Source organism: Prionailurus viverrinus, chromosome E2 (assembly GCF_022837055.1).
Source record: "Prionailurus viverrinus isolate Anna chromosome E2, UM_Priviv_1.0, whole genome shotgun sequence".
NCBI classification, from domain to species: Eukaryota; Metazoa; Chordata; class Mammalia; order Carnivora; family Felidae; genus Prionailurus; species Prionailurus viverrinus.
This window is the reverse complement of record NC_062575.1, coordinates 7,824,353-7,844,029: the sequence shown is the minus strand read 5'-3', so window position 1 is coordinate 7,844,029 and position 19,677 is coordinate 7,824,353. Positions and strand designations below refer to the sequence as shown.

At 57.2% G+C, this 19,677-nt stretch overlaps 1 protein-coding gene across 1 annotated transcript in view; it reads left to right on the top strand.

Annotated features, from left to right (window-relative positions):
- Positions 1–960: 960 nt before the first annotated feature.
- The window catches only part of CMIP (c-Maf inducing protein), a 235,308-nt gene continuing 216,591 nt past the window's right edge, over positions 961–19,677 (top strand). The window contains exon 1 of the mRNA XM_047834680.1: positions 961–1,747. Coding sequence (XP_047690636.1) covers positions 1,448–1,747 — 300 coding nt within the window. The 5' untranslated portion in view covers positions 961–1,447. The remainder of the gene's footprint in view (positions 1,748–19,677) is intronic.

Below are 19,677 nucleotides of genomic sequence, written 5' to 3'. Positions count from 1 at the left end.
TTTTGCCTCAGAGTTAGAGTTCCTGAGTGACACTGTGGTTCATTCCACAGGGGTGCTTCCAATATGATTCCCTCCCAGCCTTGTGCCGGGCCTGCAGATGCAGGGATGAACGGCCTGGTCTGAGCGCAGAGGCAAAGAAGCAGGCACTGCTGGGGCGCAGGCAGAAGACAGAGTGGCCCAGTAACTTGGGGAGGGACTTTGTTGTCTAGGTGCCTGGGAGGGGTCAGACTCGAGGGGCAGAAGGAGGGGGGCTGGGGAATCTGTCCCCTCCCCCCAGACGGCTTGAAGACCGGCAGACATGTGTAAAAGACCAGGGGGCTTGCAGAATCCGCCAGGCTGAGACAGGGCAGTGTGGGTTCATTATCCGGTTAACTGAGGGGCATTTTCAATTCGAGGAACCATCCTGTTCTACGACCCCATCTAGCCAGCCAGGTAGACAGCTTGAGCTGTGGAGGGGGTGTCAGAGGTCAAGCGGCCCAGCCCCGGCCCCTCCAGCCCGGCCCAGCCCAGCCCAGCCCAGCCCAACTCAGCCCAGCCCAGCCCCGGTCCCTGGGTTTGCACCTGGCCGCACCTCGGCCGCCCGCGTCGATACGTCCCGCGGCGCTGGCCGGTCCGATCGGGGTCGGCTGGGGCGGGTGGGGGGGGTGGGCCGTGTGGGGGCCGGCGGGCCGCGCCGCTCCGCACCGGCCTGGGCACCGGCGGGGGCGCGGCTGGGCGTGACGTCACGCGCCCCGCCCCCGCGGCCCCCGCCCACCCCCACGTTCCGGGCGGGGCCGGACCCGGACCGGCCGGGGCTCGCCCGCCGCGGCCCCCTCCCCAGGGGCCGCCCCCTCCGGTCGGGCCGCGCCTCTGCCCCTCGCGTCCCCGCCCGGCGGCCGACTCCGCCTGCGAGAGGCCGAAGCCGCGGCGGCGGCCGCCGTTGCCGCCATTGACGTCAGAGGGGCGGGCACATGACCCCGCGGGGACCAATCGCGCGGGCGCCGAGCGGCTTCTGCAATCTCTCAACTGAGCCGGCCCCCGCGGCCCCCGCCGCACACTCGCCCGCGGACGGCCGCCCAGACACACGTACTGTACACACGAGCGGGCGGCGGGGCCGAGACACGCCCGCCCGCGCGGCCCCGCGCCCCCGCCGCTGCCCCGCGTCCCCGCCCGCCGCCCGCCGCCCGCCGCCGCGCCGCCGCGCCGCTCCGGCCGCCGCGAGCATGCACCCGACGAGCTAGGAGGAAGCGGAGCCGCGAGGAAGCGCCGAGCGCCGGCCGCCCGCCAGCCCGCCGCCCGCCCGCCGCCCGCCGGCCCCTCCCCTGCCGGGCGCCCCCCCAGCCCCACGCCCCCCCACCTTCCTGGGCGGTGGGGGGGGTGCGGGCCGCCGCTCGGGGGCCCCGCCGCCCCGGCAGCCCGGGACAGCCCCCTTTCCCCGCCCCCGGCCCCCGCCCCGGCTCGGCCGGCCATGGATCTGACCAGCAGCTCGGGCGGCGGCGGCGACCCCCGGCAGATCGAGGAGACCAAGCCGCTGCTGGGGGGCGACGTGCCGGCCCCCGAGGGCACGAAGATGGGCGCCGTGCCCTGCCGCCGGGCCCTTCTGCTGTGCAACGGGATGAGGTACAAACTGCTGCAGGAGGGCGACATCCAGGTCTGTGTCATCCGGCACCCGCGGACCTTTCTCAGCAAGATCCTCACCTCGAAATTCCTGAGGCGCTGGGAGCCGCACCACCTAACGCTGGCCGACAACAGCCTGGCGTCCGCCACGGTGAGTCGCTCTGCGCGGCGGCGGCGCGCCGGCACCCCCGCGCCTCGCCTCGGGGCCGGGAGGCGCCCCCTCCCGCCGCCGCCCCCTGCCCGCCGCTGCACCTGGAGCCCGGGGCCTGCGGGGCGCCGGGGGTGTCGGGCCGGCCCGGGGGGCGGGGAGGGCGGGGGGGGGGGAGCCCGGTGGCCCCCCCCTCCCCCTCTGCTGGCCTGTGTTCGGGGCTGGCCGGTGCCCAGCGGGCGGGCTCGCGGAGACCCTCTGAATTCTGCACAGGATGTGGCCCACCCCATCCTGGGCGTCCGGGGACCTCCCGGATGGGACCGTGGGATAGATCCGGGCTGGGCCCGGGTGGTGGTGGGGGTTCCCTTTCTGAAAACCCGCGGCCCATCTGGATCTGCCCTGGAAGGGAAAACAAAACAACCAAAAAAAAAAAAAAAAAAAAAAAAAAGAAAAAGAAAAAGAAAGAAAGGAAACCTAACAACCTCGAAACCCCAAAACCCAAAGAATTTCCACAAGCAGTGCCTCTTTGGGCTCTACTGTCTTTTTTTCCTGCCCAGGCTGGTAGGCAAAACCGGGTGCTTCCCTTTCTGAAAAATCTCATTCGCACGTTGGGAGGTTGGAAGTGGAGGGGGAGGGGATAGGGGTCCCGGACTGCCTCCTCCCCACCGAGGGGAGGTCAAGTTCTAGAGTGGAAGCTGGCCTGTGGGGGCCCTGGTCTTGCATTGTCTGCGAAGTGTGTGTGTATACGTGTTCTTTGTTGCTGGCTTTATTTTGTTATTGTTATTGTTTTAAATATATGGCTAGGACTGGGTCAGCTGGATGAGAGGCAGGGAAGTCATGGATCTGTTTCTGAAATCAAATCTGCAAGGTGGAGAAAGACATCGGTGGTGGTGGTGGGGTCGCAGGGGGTGGGGGCGGCAGGCAGGAGCCTGAACAGGATGCTTTGTGTTTTGAAACAAGGGCAGTTTAAAGCCCCAGCTCTGCTTGGGCCTGAGCCTTGCTGAGGGGATCCCGTCCTGTGTGGAGAGGTGGCAGGTCTTCCCCAGAATGCACACTCCCCCTGGGGCAGCCGCGATCCTGTTTACTAAGCACAGTGGGGGGGGGGGGGGGCGGTGGGGGGTGGCCGTGGTGGCTGTGGCGCTGGTGGCAGAATTCAATGCCTGCCCACACCTGTGCCAAGAAAACCCAGCCAGGAAACAGGGTGTCGCTTACATGGCATGTCACAAACGTGTAGCGTGTGTAGACATTTCCCCGGCATCCATGTTCCCTTGGCAGTGTGTCACAGGCCGTGACACATGCTCCAAGGAATGGGGAGGGGGAAAAGTTAGCAGAAGAAGCCCTACTCCTCGAAACCACTCCCCCCTCCCGAAAGCCCTGAAGCACATGAGGACTCTTATTCTGAATTTTGGGTCCGACGTGCCTGGAACACCTATTTTTTTCTTTCCTGTGGGCAGGTTGGTGCAGTACCTGCAGAGACAGCTTCCTCACACAGGATCGCTGGTTGCCGTGAAGCGGTTCAGGCCCGGTTTCAGGCTCATGCATGTTCCCAAACCCGTCCGGAGCCACAGGCCTCGGCATTTGGCTTTTCATTTGATGGAGGGAGAGCCTCAGAAAATTCCCCGGCACGCAGCCTTTCAGGTTCAGGGGAGGAACCGCTGCCCTCCAGTGGTTCCCTGCCTGGCATCAGGAGCCCCCAAATCTGGCTTCAGAATTTCCCCCTGCTTCAGGGGAGGCATTGTTGTTTTTCTACCACTCTTCAAAACGGAGGGGAGTTGGGGGGGTGGGGAGGAAGTGGTTGAGAGGCACAGTGACCCTCCGTGGGAGAGGCCGGGAGCGCGTGCTCAGCGGCTGCTGGCCATGGTCTGGGGGAAGTCAGCTTTGGAGGCGCTGGGCCGCCACCCCCCTTACTCTGATTGCTCAAGAGGTATGTAGCAGAGAGAGGAAGGGAACAAAGGCTGAGGCTGGGCAATGGTTTCTTAAGCAACCGGAGGCCCCGGCACCACCTTCCCCAGCACCTTGGCCAGCCGAGGTGGACGGTACCTTCGTAGCTTGGGCCTCTCTGGAGAGGAGCTGTGATTTTTCAGGACGGGGGACTGAGGACCATCCACAGAACAAGATTTGCCTGAGCAGAGCCCAACTCTAGCATTGGAAATGTGGAAGGAGGAACTATGAGCTGGCGTCTAATGGGCTGGCAAGTCCCCCTTCCTCCGCCTGTGGCCACCAAGCCCTCTGGGCAGAGGGTGTCCTTAAATTCTGCCCTGGTGGGCTCCAGTGGGGTGTAGGGCTGTCCGTGCCGCGGCCTGTGAGCGTGGAGGGCGCCGCCGAGGGCAGGCCGGCTGTGGGGACGGCCTCCAGGGTAGAGGTGGGGTTGCAACTGCACCAGGGACCTTGTCCCGCCATGAGACACCTATTTGGTGTCCGGGCCCTCGGGAAGCAAAGCAGCCCCTGAGGGGTTTCCCTGAGGCCTGGGCGTTATGTAATCTGTCTGCATTTTCTAGTGTGGCCCAAGCACGCTATTGAGAAATATTAGCCCAAATGAAACAAAGGTGAATTTGAGTGTAGTTCTCTACAGCAGCAAGCCCTGTGCAGCCCTGTGGCTCTGCAGAGTCCCCAGGTCCCGGCCCCCAGCTGCCGACAGGCCAAGTCTGTTCCGTATCAGGTCATATCCTTCCATGAAATGTACATCATCCGTATATTAAGCCGTCTGCACGGCCCAGCTCAGATCCATCTGGCAGTTATCTGGTTAATTGTGTGGGCTTCAGGAACAAGACTCAGAGTGATTGATCTGGATTCAAACCGATAAACAAACCAAATACACTGCTGCCCAAACGTCTTTGGAGTCTGTCTACACTGATCCAATTAACTGGCTCGTCGTCAGAGATAAAGGCTTCTGGCACCACAGCTGCATCAAGCTAGGGTTGGAAGCACACGGGGGCTCCCAGCCCGCCTGGTAGGCAGCTCCAGCCGGGTGTACCCCTCAGGCGGACCTGTCTTGATTCCCTGTCGGGGAGATGGGCTCAGCGTCACCCCCTGGCCCGGCTGTAAACTTTGCCTTCTGTGGGGTCAGGCTGGAGCTGGCCCCTGTGCCAGTCTCCCGGCCCAGTTACTGATTAAGTCCTTGTCGAGCCAGCGGTGTGCCTGACGCGGCCTGTGACAGCGCAAGGGCCTGATGCACTCTGCGCTCCAGACTTTGGATCCCCAACGCTCATAAACAAAGAAGGAAACGCAGAGGCGACCGCGACCTGGCTGATGTGTGAGGGGTGATTGGGATGTGTCTGCCCCCTCCCTGGGGTGCACGTGACCACACCTGGGGGCCTGCTCAGACTGTGGCCTAGACGTGGTGCCTCATTCCCGTTTTGCACCTGGGCTTCTCACTCCCCCGGCCTCCTTGGGCCTTTCGTGGCTGCTGATCGTCGTGTGGGTTGTAGCCAACGGCCGGGAGTCCTGCAGAAGCAGCCGGGTCCACAAGACCTGAATCCATTTTGCTGTTCTCGTGTGTGGGTTGAATTTGATCACCTGCTAGACATGTTTGTCCGCTGGAAGAGGGCTTTTGTCTGTGGGCTTTGTTTCCTCTGCTCCGAAGAGGCACAAATAAGGCTGCCTACCTTTTCTCTCACCTGATTTTATTACTTGCAGCACATGGCATCTCAGAGTGGGTCCAGTCCGGAAAGTCATTTATTCACTGACCAAACACGATGGGGGTTGGAGCACAGGTGACGGTGGCCTTCTTTATTTCCGAGCCTTAATTTATCAGTGACTTTTTTTTTTTTTAAACGTTCTCCACTCTGCTGCCCCCATTGAAATGTTTCTGGGAAACATTTGTCACCGAAAGGAAAAGAGAAGTCACCTGAATCCTTGTCGGTCTCTTTACTCTGGTGTTCTCTCTGCGGCAGCAACCTCCTGAACTTGGAATTTGTTAACCTAAGCACCTACTGGGTGTCTGGTGCTGAGTGGAGGGCTCATCCCCACGGTGTGGTTTCCGCCTGGGAATTGAAGTCCGTGTCCCCCAGGGTAGCCGCAGGTCCCGTGGGGACGTGTCTGCGTGCGTGTGTGTGTGTGTGTGTGTGTGCACACGTGTTCATTGTTTCTGTCTTTGTTCCTTGTCCCGCTCTTCTGTGCCCGTCCTTCCTGCCTTCCGTTTGAGGTTTTCTGCGGCAGGGAGTAGACACAGACAATTCTGGTTTTTTGGTGGCATTTGTCGTAAGATTTTGGAGTATATCAAGTTTGTTTCCCAGGTAACATGTCTGATTGGAGGGGTCTAGGGTGGGGGCCAGAGACAGAAGAGGAGAAAAAGAATCTAAATTCTCCTTAAACAGCAAACTTGTTCTGTGTTTCCCGGGCTGTAATAAATAAATGCATTTCAAAGAGGGAACGGTTTTTCATGCTGCCATTTGCCTGGTGCACCCGGGGGTGCTCTTTCCAGCCACGGGAAGAATCGTGCTGGTCCAGGTGGATGCTGTTAAACTGCGTGTGGCTGGGCTCTGCTGTGGGGCCGGCGATGGCGACAGGCGTGTGCCACGGGCTTGGGCTCCACAGCCTACATGTGGCTTCTGCTTGGCATCGCCTACTCCCGCCCCCACTGACTCGCCTGGCGGTGGGAGAGGGCATTTCTGGGGTACTGTGTCCGGTGAGGCTTCAGGGTTCGTCCTCAGGACCCGAGCTGTCTCGGGTTTCCTTCTGACTGCCGGCCTTGGGGCAACAGGGTGGCCAGCCAGGCTTGGCCCCACGTGGATGGTACCCTCTCGGTGTTCTGGTGGAATGGACATTTGAAGTGGTTCATTTATGCTTTCGATTAAAAGATTAAATGAGCTCTAGTGAGGCAGTGCGATAGGGTTTAGGGCATCCCCACCGTGGGACAGAACCAACTTGGGTCTTGTCACATGGAACTGGGGCCGAATTCTGTTACGGTTTTCCGGCTGCGTGACTTAGCCTGTTTCTTCCTCTTGGTGGCCTTGCTTTGTCTCCATCTGGAGGGTGGTATGAACCTGCCTGATTTGTAGGGTTGCTGTAAGGATTACAGATAATTCACAGTCGCACCTGGTCGGACGGCCCCGCCAGGTAGGGATGTGACCAGGGGCTGGTCTTCCAATTCACATTTTCTTAATCTCCCTGAGAGAGCTTCGTGAAATCCTGTGCAAATGGAAAGGACCGTTGCGATTTGAAAGTGGGCAGTCTCCAGAGAAAAGTCTTCTGAGGTGAGCAGTGCGTTTGGGAAAGTTAGGGGTAGTGAGCAGATCCGATGTGTACGAAGGCAACAACATTGGTGAAAGTAGTTTCAGAACAACTCAGGAGCACAGTTTGGTTTCTTTTTTTAAAAAAAAAAAAACGCAAAAACAATACCCACAAAGCTCTTTTTTTTTTTTTAATTTTTTTTTTTTTACATTTATTTTTGAGAGAGAGAGTGAGACAGAGTCAGAGTGGGGGAGGGGCAGAGAGAGAGGGAGACACAGAATCCGAAGCAGGCTCCAGGCTCCGAGCTATCAGTACAGAGCCCAACATGGGGCTCAAACCCCCAAACTGCGAGATCATGACCTGAGCCAAAGTCGGAGGCTTAACCGACTGAGCCACCTAGGTGCTCCGCTCCTTTTTTTTTTTTTATTTAATCAAAACAATAATGCGCCCATCAAATAAATTCAGATAGTACAAGGCATATCAGGAAAAATACAGCTTCTATCTTACTTCATGTCCCTGTGGCCCCAGTTCTCCTCTTAGTAGGCGAGCCCTGTTATGATTTCTTACAGATCCTTGCTGACCGTTTGGCCATTTACATACCATTCTGGGCCGTGATTGGTTATCGGACAGTGTATTTGGAAGATCATTCCAGATCTGTGTATACACAGCTGCCTTCCTCTTGTTCACTGCTGCGTAGTGCTCTGTTGCACAAGCGTCGCGTGAGGCTAGGCGACCGCCTCCCGTTGCTGGATGTTTAGGTTAGACCCGATCTTTTGCTGTCGGAAACAAGACACTTGCCATTTTTGTTCAGTGGAGTTGCTCCCGCTTTGATAATTTGAATGTTTTTTGCTTCTTCGGTGGGTGTTAAAATATTCAGTCCCAGAATGCTTTGCGGGAAAGAGCTGCCCTTCCCTCAGAGAGGGGAAGGAAGGCAGTGTTGCCTGGGGTCACTGCCTGCCTGCAGGCATGCTTCCATCTGGCTTACGGTCACCACCGCAGGAGAGTCCAGCCCCCAGGGCCCCCACCGGGAGCTGAACACAGGTGAGCAGGGGGCTCTGAGCTGTCACCGATGACCTGTGCCCTGAGGACAAGAGTCAGCTTGGCCCTGGCTGGCTGTTTCCTGCTCCACCTGAGAGCATCGTTTTTTTTGTCCCCAGACTTCCTGCTTCCCCAGGATGGGAGCCAGGCCGCCCAGCCCCGTGGTAGAGAAAGGGAGGAAGTGAGAATGTCTCTTCCCCACTCCTGGCTCTGGTGACAAAGCACCCAGTGAGTTCAGCAGGGCGCCAAGGGAGGCGGTGCACATTCGAAAGGAAGCTTTGCTGACATCAGCAGAGCCGTAACCAAAGGGTGGTGAGGCGTGTGTGTGTGTGTGTGTGTGTGTGTGTGTGTGTGTGTGTGTGGTGTCCCTGTGTACTGAGGCAAAGGAGAAAACAGAAACATTTCTGGTGCAGAAATTGGTGCCTGGGCTCAGTAGCCATTTCTTTATACCTGCCACATGCGAAGCGTTTGTATCCGCGTTGGGGTGTGTAGTGAGGTGCCTGGAGGAGACCAGCCAGACCCTGTGCGGTGGTCGCACAGGTGAGCTGGAATCCCCCCCCCTGCAACTTCCCAACTGGTGGCTGACCTTGGGCAGGTCACCTAACAGTCTGTATTTACCTATAAAATTTGGATTATGGGGATTTCCTTTCAGTGTCGATGTCCTTGAGGTTAAGTGAGGTAAGGCCTGGCAGTTTGTTCACGTGTTTATCCAACAGGTAAATATCGCTGCTCTAGGCACTTTAAAGAAAACAAGACCCTGCCTGCCTGGAGTCTGGCTGTCGGTGGGGTGGGCGAAGACAATAAACCACCAAGCAAGGAGATATAAAATCTGTGTGGTGGTGACAGGGGTCCTAGAGAAAACAGAGCAGCCAGGGAGGTGTGGCGTTTAGAGCTTGGGGACTGGCAGCCTTGCTGCTTTGCACATGGCAGTCAGGGAAGGGGTAAGAGCATTCCAGGCAGAGAGATTGGCAAGTGCAAAGGCCCTGAGGCTGGATAGTACTTAGAAAACACTTAGTAAGGTGGCTGGCGTTTAGTAAATGCTGTACAGTTGTTATTACCCGCACCTCCTAGGAGCTGTTATCATCTATTAAAAGATACTTACGAACACCCAGAATCTGCTGGGTGTTGGTCATACAGAGAGCTCCCAGCCCCATGGAGCTTTCATTCTGGTGTCTCTGTGTGTGTATTTAAGCCTGGCTCCCTCTCAATAGATAGTGAATAGGTTTGGAGCAATGCTTTAAGAGACTCTTAAATCACAAAGCCCAGCAAAACGTCAAAACCAGCTGACTTTGTCATACTGAGTTACAAGGGTCCTAGCACCTAGGACGCACTAATCATTGAATTTGCCTCCAGCATCTTGCTGGTGAGGGTGGGGGTTAGTGGTGAAGAGAAGTATGTCGCCCAAAGACCCTTACAAATGACTCAGCACCAAGGCTGGGATTCTCACCCAGAGCTCCTGCCTCCCAGCACCTTCCGGTGCCTTCCAGAACCTTCCAGTGCCTTCCATCTTCATTTTTCCTTGGACCTTTTGCTTTCAAGCCGTTATGAGAAATGATATGATCGAGAAAGCACATGAGCAGATTAGGCTGAGTTAAACTCATTCTGGAGGCAAGCAGAAGAGCTGGACTCTCCAGCCCCTGGGCAGGTGGATGTCCAGGACTCAGGCAGGGTGGCAGATGTTTTCCTGGGGCCGTGCAGCTCAGGTGGGGTCATCAGGAGAGGGAAGGTAACACCGGAACTTGTAGTCGCTTCCTGGGTGTCTTGAGTCCAGCCCAGGCTCTTAAAGGCCTGGAAAAGCTGCAGACAGGAGTGCACGATGTGGAGAAACCCAGGCCGGGCCCCTTCGCCCCCCGTTTGGCTCACTGTCCGGGTGAATGTGATCACCAGCATGCGCCAGTGAGAGGCTCAGCCATCCGTGTGGACAGCGCCAGGCGTCAGTCGGGCTGGGCTGACAGCTGAACAACTTGCCCCCAGATCTGGGTGGCTTCACGCAACGTGGCTTACTTCTTACTCTCACCAGTCCAGTGGGGATTCTGCCCTACTGGACGTGGACCACGTGGGCACCTGGCTTCTCCATATTGTGTCACTGGCCATCCTCTCCCTTCACCTCCCCCCAGGGCCTCAATGAGTGGGAGATGGAGAGAGGGAGAGAATGCCAGGCAGTGCCATTGGTAGGTCGGGTCGCTGTGTTGGCCACAGCTCTGTCAAGTGACAGCCCCTGAGCTCAGGGGGGCCGGGCACTGGAGAAAGGAGGACCCCCACCAGGATTGCAGGTCACGCAGAGGCTTTCAGAGTACCGGCTGCAGAGCCGCTTCCCTGGGAAGGAAGTTCAGCACCGTGGGCTCTTCCGGCTCCTGGGTGTGAGCTTAGTGGCAGGTCAGGAAGGTTGCAGTCTTCTCTCTGGTGGGGAATGAGATAGAAGCAAACGTATTGCAGGGAATGGAGCGATGCATTCATGATTACGATGACGTTTATTGTCTCCCTACTGTGGGCAAAGAGGTTGAGTTGAGAGGCAAAGGCAGGTCTGCCCTCACGCGTTGGGTGTGCGTGTCCGTGAATACGTGTCTATCCGTTGGATATACGTAAAATTATTTCAGGCTCTTGCTGAAACATCTTAGTTAAGAATCAGTGGGCTTATCAACTTGGCATTTGCCGGTGTTCGGCAGACATTCCTTCGTGAATTTGTCAAGTGAGTTCAGGGAACTGGTGTTGGAAAGCGAATGCCAAGTGTTTGTCAAGAGTGAGCACCAGGTACTAAGTTTGCGAGCTGAGTACCCGACACGGTGTGTGCAGATGGGGCTTCCCGGGTCCTCCGTTTGCCAACGGCTGCTCCCTGGTAATGTGCTCCCAAAGTGAGTGCTCCCTGGTACTGTGCCTGCAGGGTCAGACATCATCTTTGCCCCGTAAGCCTCCCTCAGATTGGGGTACGGTAGAAACTGTGATGTAGTGTCGAACGCAGCACATTTCCTCAGGGGGTTTATGCCTTGTCCTGCTGTTTGGAGGGAGGAAGAAGAGCACGTGGTTTCAGGAAGGACTTTGTAGGAGAGACACATCTAGATAGATAGGCCCAGGATTGGGACTGGCAGTGATGGAGAGGGGGGCCAGGGCTGGGAAGGGGCAGAGGGAGAAGAAAGCCAGGAGAGAGGGGCCGGAGCCGCCGGGGCACATTCTGGGCGGTCTGGGCCATTCTCCCTGAGTGGTGGGCACCACAGAAGAGTGCCGGAGAGGAAAGTGGAGGCGGGACCACTTCCCAGAGTGGGGGCCGCGGGCGGGGGCCAGGAGTCAGGGTGAAGTTGGTGCTGGGTTCCCCAGCGCTCGTTCAGGCCAAGGAGGCCCTGGTCGCGATGCAGAGAGACGAGGCACCGGCTGCCAGGTGGGCGCCTAGGATCCATCCCCCCAGGTGGAAGCTTCAGGATTGCGGGGATCTGAGTCACCAGGGCCAGGGGTCCGTCACAGCAGGGACCATGGTGGCAGCCACTCTTGAGCGTTCTTTTGCCAGGTGGTTACATCCGTGATCCCCATAACAGCCCGGCGACATACTGTTCCTCTCTCCGGTTTATAGGTGGGGATGCTGGGGCCCGGTGTGTCGGCAGACATTCTTTGCCTGAACGGATGGATGAGTGAGTGAAGAAATGAGCCAGTGAGGCTGCCGCCAGTTGTGGGCAGAGCCCTCCCGTGGAGAGGGAGGGGAGAGAGAAGAGATGTGTTCGGACCTCCCGCTCTCATGCCGTGCCTGCGCCGCTCTCTCCTCCAGGGCCGCCCAGGCTAAACGAGACGGCGCGTGCAGCCGACCCGTTTGGCATGCGGCGTGCACGGCTGGCCTCAGGGGTGGACACAGGCCTGAGGGTTCCTGGCCTGCTGCCTCGCCCGTGAGGCTGCGGGGCTCAGCCCGCCGGCCTGGAGCTCCTGATGGGCTCCCATCAGAGGCCTTTGGTACTTTCCAAACCCTCGACCTGAAACTTGCCCTGTCAGCTTTGGCTCCCAAGGCTCCCCTTCTGGAACCTTCCTTCCTGGAAGGAAGGGGGGGGGGGGAAATGAAAGTGCTTGAACTGTCCCAGCGCTCTGGTGGCTCCCGGGCTTGGGGAGCCCAGCAGGGTCAGCCTGTGGCACCAGACGGATCAGGACAGGGTGGGGGGACTGCAGGACAGCAGCGATCATTTCCTCCCACATGCTGAGTCCCTTCGATGTGTTTGTGCGTTTATCCTCACTCCAGCCCCTGGGGTTCCAGTTTATAGATGGAAATGGAGGCCCTGTGAGTTTCAGGTTGTACATCTGGAACCCAGATGGCCTGGATCCAGAGCTGAAGACCTTCTCCTCCTGCCACGATGCCTCCTTGCTGGGCAGTGGGGACTCACCGTCAGCAAGGCAGTGATAACAACAGCCGGTGCTTATTCAGCGCTTATGTTCTGAGCCCTTTGTGTACGGGAGCTTATTTAACCCTCACGATGTCCCCAGGAGGTGTTGCTTTTATTGTCCCCATTTTCCAGAGGAGCAGACTGAGGCCCAGAAAGATGAGATCGCTACTTACCCAGCTAGTAATGGTGGAGCTGGGGTTTGAACCCAGGCCGTGTGGTTCCAGGGCGTGACTGCGCGTGTCCCATGAGCAGGGCTCGAGAGCAGAGGGTCAGAGAGACCCAAAATGGCCAGGCTGGCTCCATTCTTGGAGGCCCTGGAGGGCCTTGCAGAAGCGGGGAGGTTGTGTGTGGACAAAGCACATTGTGTCACCCTGGGGGCGGGGGAGGGGGGGTTTCAGCCCTCTCCCTGTGGACCTGTCTCTAGAAGGGCCGTGGCAGACTTTTGCTTCTTACCTGCCCTGTGTTCATCTGGGGATAGTGGACTCAGCCTCTCAGCGCCTCGCCTTCCTCGCCTGACATGGCCTGGCCTCGAGGAGCTGCCTGTCAAGAGCTGGCTGTGACGACCTGCCTACGGCGATCGTGAAGTCCAGGGTCCACTGGGAGCGCACGCCCTGCCCTGCCCTGCCCTGCCCTGCCCTGCCCACCTTCCGGCTCGACTACCCTGCGCCTTGGTGCTGTGGCACAGCACCTCCTCCCCTCTGCCTCGGTGGTGGCCACCAGCCCCTGGAGTCTTTTCTGACCCCCAGTTGCAGTGAGGGCTTGCTCTTCCACAGCCGGCTGCCATTGCTTCTTTGCCTATCAGTCTTCTCTACTGGCTCTTCACCTCTGCCCTTGTGAAGTGAAACAAAAATAATCACACAGGGATGATGATCTTATAAAATAAGCAAAAAATTCTCCTATGATCCCAACCTCCCAGAAGTCATGCATATGAACGTTTTGGGGTGCAGCCATCTTTGCTTTCTCTAGATGAGTGCGTATGTCACCTGTGGGATCCTTTGCACAGCGAGCAGGGGATTAGGTCTTATTCATAAACACTAAGCCATTATCATACATTATCTCAACGGTGTTTCCTCTTCGTCCCTATGAATGTTGGGGCCTGTATCATTCTTTGCGGTGGGGGCCATCCTGGGCATTGTAGGATGCACAGCATCTCTGGTCTCAGCCCGCTAGATGCTCCCCACAGTTCTGATGGCCCCAAATGCCCGCCTGCAGTGCCCCATGTCTCCTGGGTGAGACCCCGGGGTAGCTCATTTAACATCCCATCTACCCCTGCGAGCTTCTGTGTGACAGGGTGGACCCTGGCTGTGGGCTGGCCTGTGGCAGAGCTGGGAGCCTGTGTTCGTGCCCCAGTCCCCTTGCTTCTTCAGAACCTGCCACGGAGATGGTGAGGAAGAACTTTGTGGGGGCTGCAGGCGCCCAGATGCCTGGCCAAGTGGCGGGGCTCTCCCGCAGGGCCTCTGGAAGGAAATCCCGCTGGCCGGAGCTTAGCAAGCTCCCCACACCTTTGATCCCAGGATCGCCCCCCTGCTGTGCCTGCCTGAATGACTCAGGACTTCAGAGATCTGGGTTGTTGAAAGGAGAATTGCCTCATGCCAATAAAAGAAAGAGAGAGAAATTAGCGTTAGAAAGTTTTGGTGTGAGGGAAATGACTTTGAAGCAACTTTTGTGAAGTAAAGTGTTTTTGGGGGGCAGGGGTGTGGAGAGCAGAGGGAGTGGGCTGGTGGGTGAGCCACCGGCCTGGTGGCTCTTCCAAGAAGGCCTTCATTTGCTTGACTCAAGCCCCACCCAAGGCCATGCATTGTGTACCCTTGCTTTTTGGATCTATTTGAACCACGGCACCAGAAAAGGTATAAAAGGGATGTTTCTGGAGTATGTCTGGGTCCTGTCAGCAGGTGACCTTCAGGAGCCAGGGGCTTAGGTTAGGGAGCATTGCCAAGAGCAGAGGTCTTGGGGCCCTTCTAATGCCCCGGTGGTAAGCAGGGTCCCCTCTGGGCCAGGAGAGCCAAGCCCTGGCTGGATCTCAGACCCCACCCGGCCGCCGCAGGCCCTTCTCAGCATTGTGGGCAGCTCTGCTTGAAGGAGTCTGTGTTGAGGATTGGGGGTAGCACCCCCTGCGACACCCACTTTGAAACCCATGGTGGAGGCGGAGACGCCAAAGACAGCCCCCCCCCCCCCCCCAGGTCCATTCCTAACAGGCGCCCTCATTGTCATCAGGCAATGTGGTTACAAGCGCTGGCCAGCGTTGTTGGATCCAGACACTTGATATTAGACCGTGTGACCAGTGGTGGTGTGACCCAGTTCTCAGTTTCTGCATCTGCAAGGTGGGGACAACGGTAGCCACCTCCCAGGCTATCCTGAGGGTAAGGGAGATAGTACACGTAGGGCTCAGAAGAGTGCCAGCATGTAGCGAGTACTCGGTAAATGCCCGCTCCGTCGTCACCACCGGCTTTCTGGTGGCCGCAGCTTCCACCTGCCTGCGTTCCTGTTCCTGCTCAGCTATCAACTTCTTGAAGGCAGGGTCCTTTCGATCCAGGGACGTGTGATGTCAGTGCAGGTGTTTGGCTGAATGTAGTTGCTCAGCGGGGCGTCTGGGGCCCCAGTGCCACGGGCTGTGAAGGGACAGAAAAGCATCTCAAGTTTTCTTGGAAACCCTGGCCCTGGCTGGGGACTTTGGACCTGTCCTGGAGAACCTCAGGGTTTGCCCCTGATCCTGTCCTGACACCTCAGTCACCAGGACCTGGAATGGACCCTCAGCCCAGGCCCTAGCACCAGCCACCACGTCCCCGACTCAAGGGAGCTAGAGACGTGCAGCTGGGAGGATTGAGGCATTGTTGGTGGTTTTCACCTTAGCTTTCTCCAGCCGTGCTTGGCAAATAAGATTTCGATCTTGGAAAATATGATTTAAAAACAGAATTGAAAGTCGCTTTTGTTTCCTCAACGATATTGCCCCTGACACATGCCCAGGGCCTGCCTAGTGGAGTCGGGTGTGAGCATGTCCGCGGGAGATCCCACACAGCCCTGCCCCAGGCACACCTGTGTGGATGCCCGGCCTCTGCCCCCTGCCCCCTTCCTGAGCCTTCTGTCTGCTCTCCACTTAGGCCTATGATGACAGAGCTCACGAAACCCCCTTTCTTTTGTGGTAGCTTGCTGTGTCCTCTTGGCCTTACTTTTGGGGTGACCTTGCCGCCAGGGGAGGGGGCTTCTTCTCGGAGCCCTGCTGTGCCTCTGTTTGAATGTGGAGTAGTAAATGTGTACACACGTGGGTCCCCGGAGCTTGAGTCTTGAGCGTGTTCCACCCTGATGTCCCCGTCCCAGACGGGAGGGGGGTCTCCGTCCTTCCTGTTGGATGAGGTCTTGGAGCTCTGAGTCCCCCTGGGCAGAGCTTGAGTCTTGAGCGTGTTCCACCCTGATGTCCCCGTCCCAGACGGGAGGGGGGTCTCCGTCCTTCCTGTTGGATGAGGTCTTGGAGCTCTGAGTCCCCCTGGGCCGCCCTGAGGAGCCTTCTAGGGAATGGGTCCTGGGCCCTTTGAGATCCCAGGATAACACTCTGTTTCCTCTTCGCCTTCCTCTGGGCCCAGGGCCTGGCCCTGTGGCTTCTGTGCCCTTTGGCCTCCAGGGGGGGTTTGGCCAGTGGGGACCCCGGAGGCGATGGAGGCCAGTGGCTTCAATTTAAGGTTGCTGTGGGCCGGCAGGGTCCCTCAATCACAGCTCCTGTCCTGTCACCCCCCACTCAGGCCCAGGGGTGGGAACGTGTGGTAGCAATGGGGGTGACCAACTGGCCCGGCTTGCCAGAAGCTGTCCCAGGAAAGTTGTGTTGGCACTTGAGTCCTATGTCCCAGGAAACCCCGCAGTCCAGGCAGACCCGGGACAGCTGGTCACCCGAGGGAGAAAAACCCTCTCTCGTGCTTTCCCCTGTGCTCTGCCCACACCTTGGTATGTTATCCTTTTGTGAACGGTTTCTCCAAATTATACCGTTTTGTGTCTGCCATCTGTTTCTTCGCAGGGCCCCGGCTGACACACCAGGAGCTTCAGAAGGATGGACTGGTTTTCAGAGCCCTCGCCTTTGAGAGCTCACAGTAACCAAATGGGCCATGCTCTGAACATGGGGAAATGCGATTTGTCTCTTGGGCACGGACTCGTGTCTGAAAATACGCTGCCTTCAAAGAACAGTGGCGTTCATGACGGTGGCGGTAGCCCCTTATTTGCCTAGTTGGCTGTGGGCTGGCTGTGCGTTGAGGCACCCCCGTGTTGAATCACCGTGACAGTCCTGTGAGGACCTTCTGGGATGAGGAGGCCGAGGCTGAGTGAGGTGAAGTACTTTGCCCAGGGCTCAGGTCAGGCCAGGGTATGAACCCCAGTGGAGCCATCTGCGAGGCTGCTGTGCTTACTGATTGCCTAGGTGTTTTACAACCAGGCCCAGCCAGACCAAACCCACACTTGTGCTGCTGCGGGCTTGGACGGGGCGTCTTACTGGGTGTGCAGGCACCAGATCCGATGTTTTCCACTTCCTCCCCTGTGGCAGGGCTGTGTGCACAAAGCATGCACAACTGGCTGGTCGGCCACTTTGGGCTCTGCTGGATTCAGCTGTGGCCAGTGTTGGAAAATGTTGGTCTGTTCTTTCCTTTTCCATCACCTCCCCCCTCCCCCCCCCCCCCATTAAAATTTTCATAATTAGAATCAGAGGCAGAGAGAACCTGCAGGCCACCTAGTTCTGGGATGGCAAATAAATTCTTCTCCCCTGGTAGACATTGCTAATCAATCCTGACATAATCAATCCTTCCCGGTGAGCCCAGACAGCCACTGCTAATCAGTTGTTGTTGGCATGCAGCCCGTCTCCCCCTGTGTGGATTGGGAACCTGAGACCTAGGGACGGAAAATGACCCACAAGGGAGCCACGGGGAGTGTGGAGTCTGCTCCACACCGGGGGGCTCTCTGTTGAGAAGTGACTCTGATGTCTAAGCAAGGTGTGGTGTAGGAGGAAGGACCTGGGTTTTGCACAGCAGTGCGTGGATCTGGGTCTGCATCCCGGTTCTGCCTCTTTCTGGTTGGAACTTTGCGTAAGTCACATGACTTCCCTGAGCCTGGTCTGTGAAACTGGAAGTTACAATCCCTGCATCCCAAGGTTGTGAGCAATAAATGGCGTGGAATGTTCCTTCGGCTCATGCAGATACTGACGGGGGACCTAGTGTGTGCGGGGCACTGCTCAGGCATGGCGTGTGGCAGTCTGCCGCGTGGACAATGCTCCACCCCGCAGCCGCTCGGCTGCCTTAGAAAGACGAGGCCTGATTTAGGTGATGCTGGTTTCCTTCCCCTTTCCTTTTCGGAGACCTGTGAAATTTGTATTACTGTTATTAATTTTTACCAGCTCCTCTGTCACGTCCTCTTAAATTTTGGCCTGTTTGTCCTCTGCGAGACTTGCTTTGGAGAGTGACTTGTTTTTTTCTTTCATGCCTGGTCTCATTTCTGTCCTCATGTTGGAGTGGATAGTGAGTTCAGAGGCAATTGAAATGACGGAGTCTTCCCTACTGAATGAATGTGTCCAAGGACAATGGGCCTTGGACTTCTTTGGGCAACACACTCCTTTGGAAAATTCGATGAAAGCTAGGCACCCCTCTGGGAAAGTGGTAAGACGGGGTTCCTTCCTGGACCTGCCGCCCCTCCCCCCTCCCTCCCCCCACCCCAGGTTATAAACCGGTCTGGGAGGTCTGTGGCACGTCCCTAGCAAGAAATGGAAATTTGTCCAGAAATTAACATGTAAATGATAAAAAAAAAAGTTTCATCCTTTGGCTGGGGAAGTGGGCTTGTCCACACAGCATTTTCTGTGCTTGTAGAGCTGTGTTTAGTCTTCTTGGTTATGGTGAACTATTTTTTCTTTTATCCTAGTCTGGAGTTTCAAGGTTGGTGCTTCTTGCCCCTAAAATGTTTATTTTCAGATTTAGAACAGTTCTTTACTCTTCGATAAGGCCAAGCACATCGCTGAAGCCACGCCGTGGTCAGCACAGAGGGATTCCGCTGGCATCGCACATGTGGCTCGGTGCTCAGCCCCGTTTGGCACACAGAGTGACCTCGGGCCGCCTCACCTCTCTGACCTGTAAAGCTAGGGGACAGACTGGCCACAAAGCCCCTGTGGTTAAGGATTAAAGAACAGTAAGCATACAAAATAGGCCCAGAGAGTGTCCAAGTAGGCCATGGTGGATTTTGTATTTGATCGCCTTGAACTTGACTCAGAAGTGTGGATCCTCTGTGCTGTGAAGGGCTGGTGTTTTTATTGAGTGAGTTATGGAGACCGCCTGGCAAACTGAGCTGAAATGAGCCCGGTCCCTTTGTGAGGGGCTGGAGGCACACGGCTCTCAGAGAATGGCAGAGAGGCTGGCTGGCATGGTTCAGAGAAACGAAGGGTCTTTCTTGGTTGGTGGTGTGGAAAAAGACCCCAATACATGAGTTCCCTCATGGTCTTTGACTCTCCCGACGTGAGCCGGGCACCCGTCTTTAGCCGCGTCCTGGGGTGAAACGTGGTTTAAGTGGCGAGAGAGAGTTCGTTCCATGGGGCCATTTCAAATGCAGACACGGAATTCTGCCGGGATGATTTCTTTGCCACTGAATTTTGCATTTGCATGTTCTTAAGCCAAGAAAAGGAATTGAACTTTCCCTTTTGTTTGCTTCATTACTCCCACCACATTTGGCAGTTTGGCGGGATGCGGTTGTGTTTTTTTATGACTCTCAAATTCTTTTTTAAAAGTGTGCTGTGTGCACGGAGGAAGATTTTGCAGGGCGATCTGAGCCAGCTCTCCGTCCAGCTGGGTACAGGTTGCCATGGGCGAGGCTGGGCGAAATAATGGAATCCACCATTTCTTGAGCACCTATTGGGTATTGGGTGCTTGTGCGTCTTGTCCTCGCAGCCGTGCCCTGGGGTGGGTCATGGCCGTGTTTCAGGACTGCGGACAGCCACTGGCCTCCAGGGACACACAGGTCTCAGAGCTGCAATTCACACCCAGGTCGGGCTGACCCGGACCCTTGTGCTTTTTCCTGTGGCCCATGCTTCTCCTGTGACCTCAAGGGACTTCCTGGGTGTTCTTTATGTCCCCACCCTTGTAAGATCCCACTTAAGGAGAAATGAGTAGGCCTTGGGTGGCCACCGAGGAAAGGCCCTGAGAGAGCTCTGCTTCTCTAGCCCAGCAGCCTGGCTGCAGAGCTCAGGTGCAGCCAAGATTGGCCCGGTCCTCCCGGTCAGCGGCCAGGGTGGCCAGCTCTGGGGCAAAGCTAAGGCTCCATCTGCCTCGCCTGTGTGACCTTCGAGGGCGGCCCTGGCCATATGTACAGCAAGGGGGAGTGCAGAGAAAGTAGCTTTCTCATCCGTGTCTCTACTTC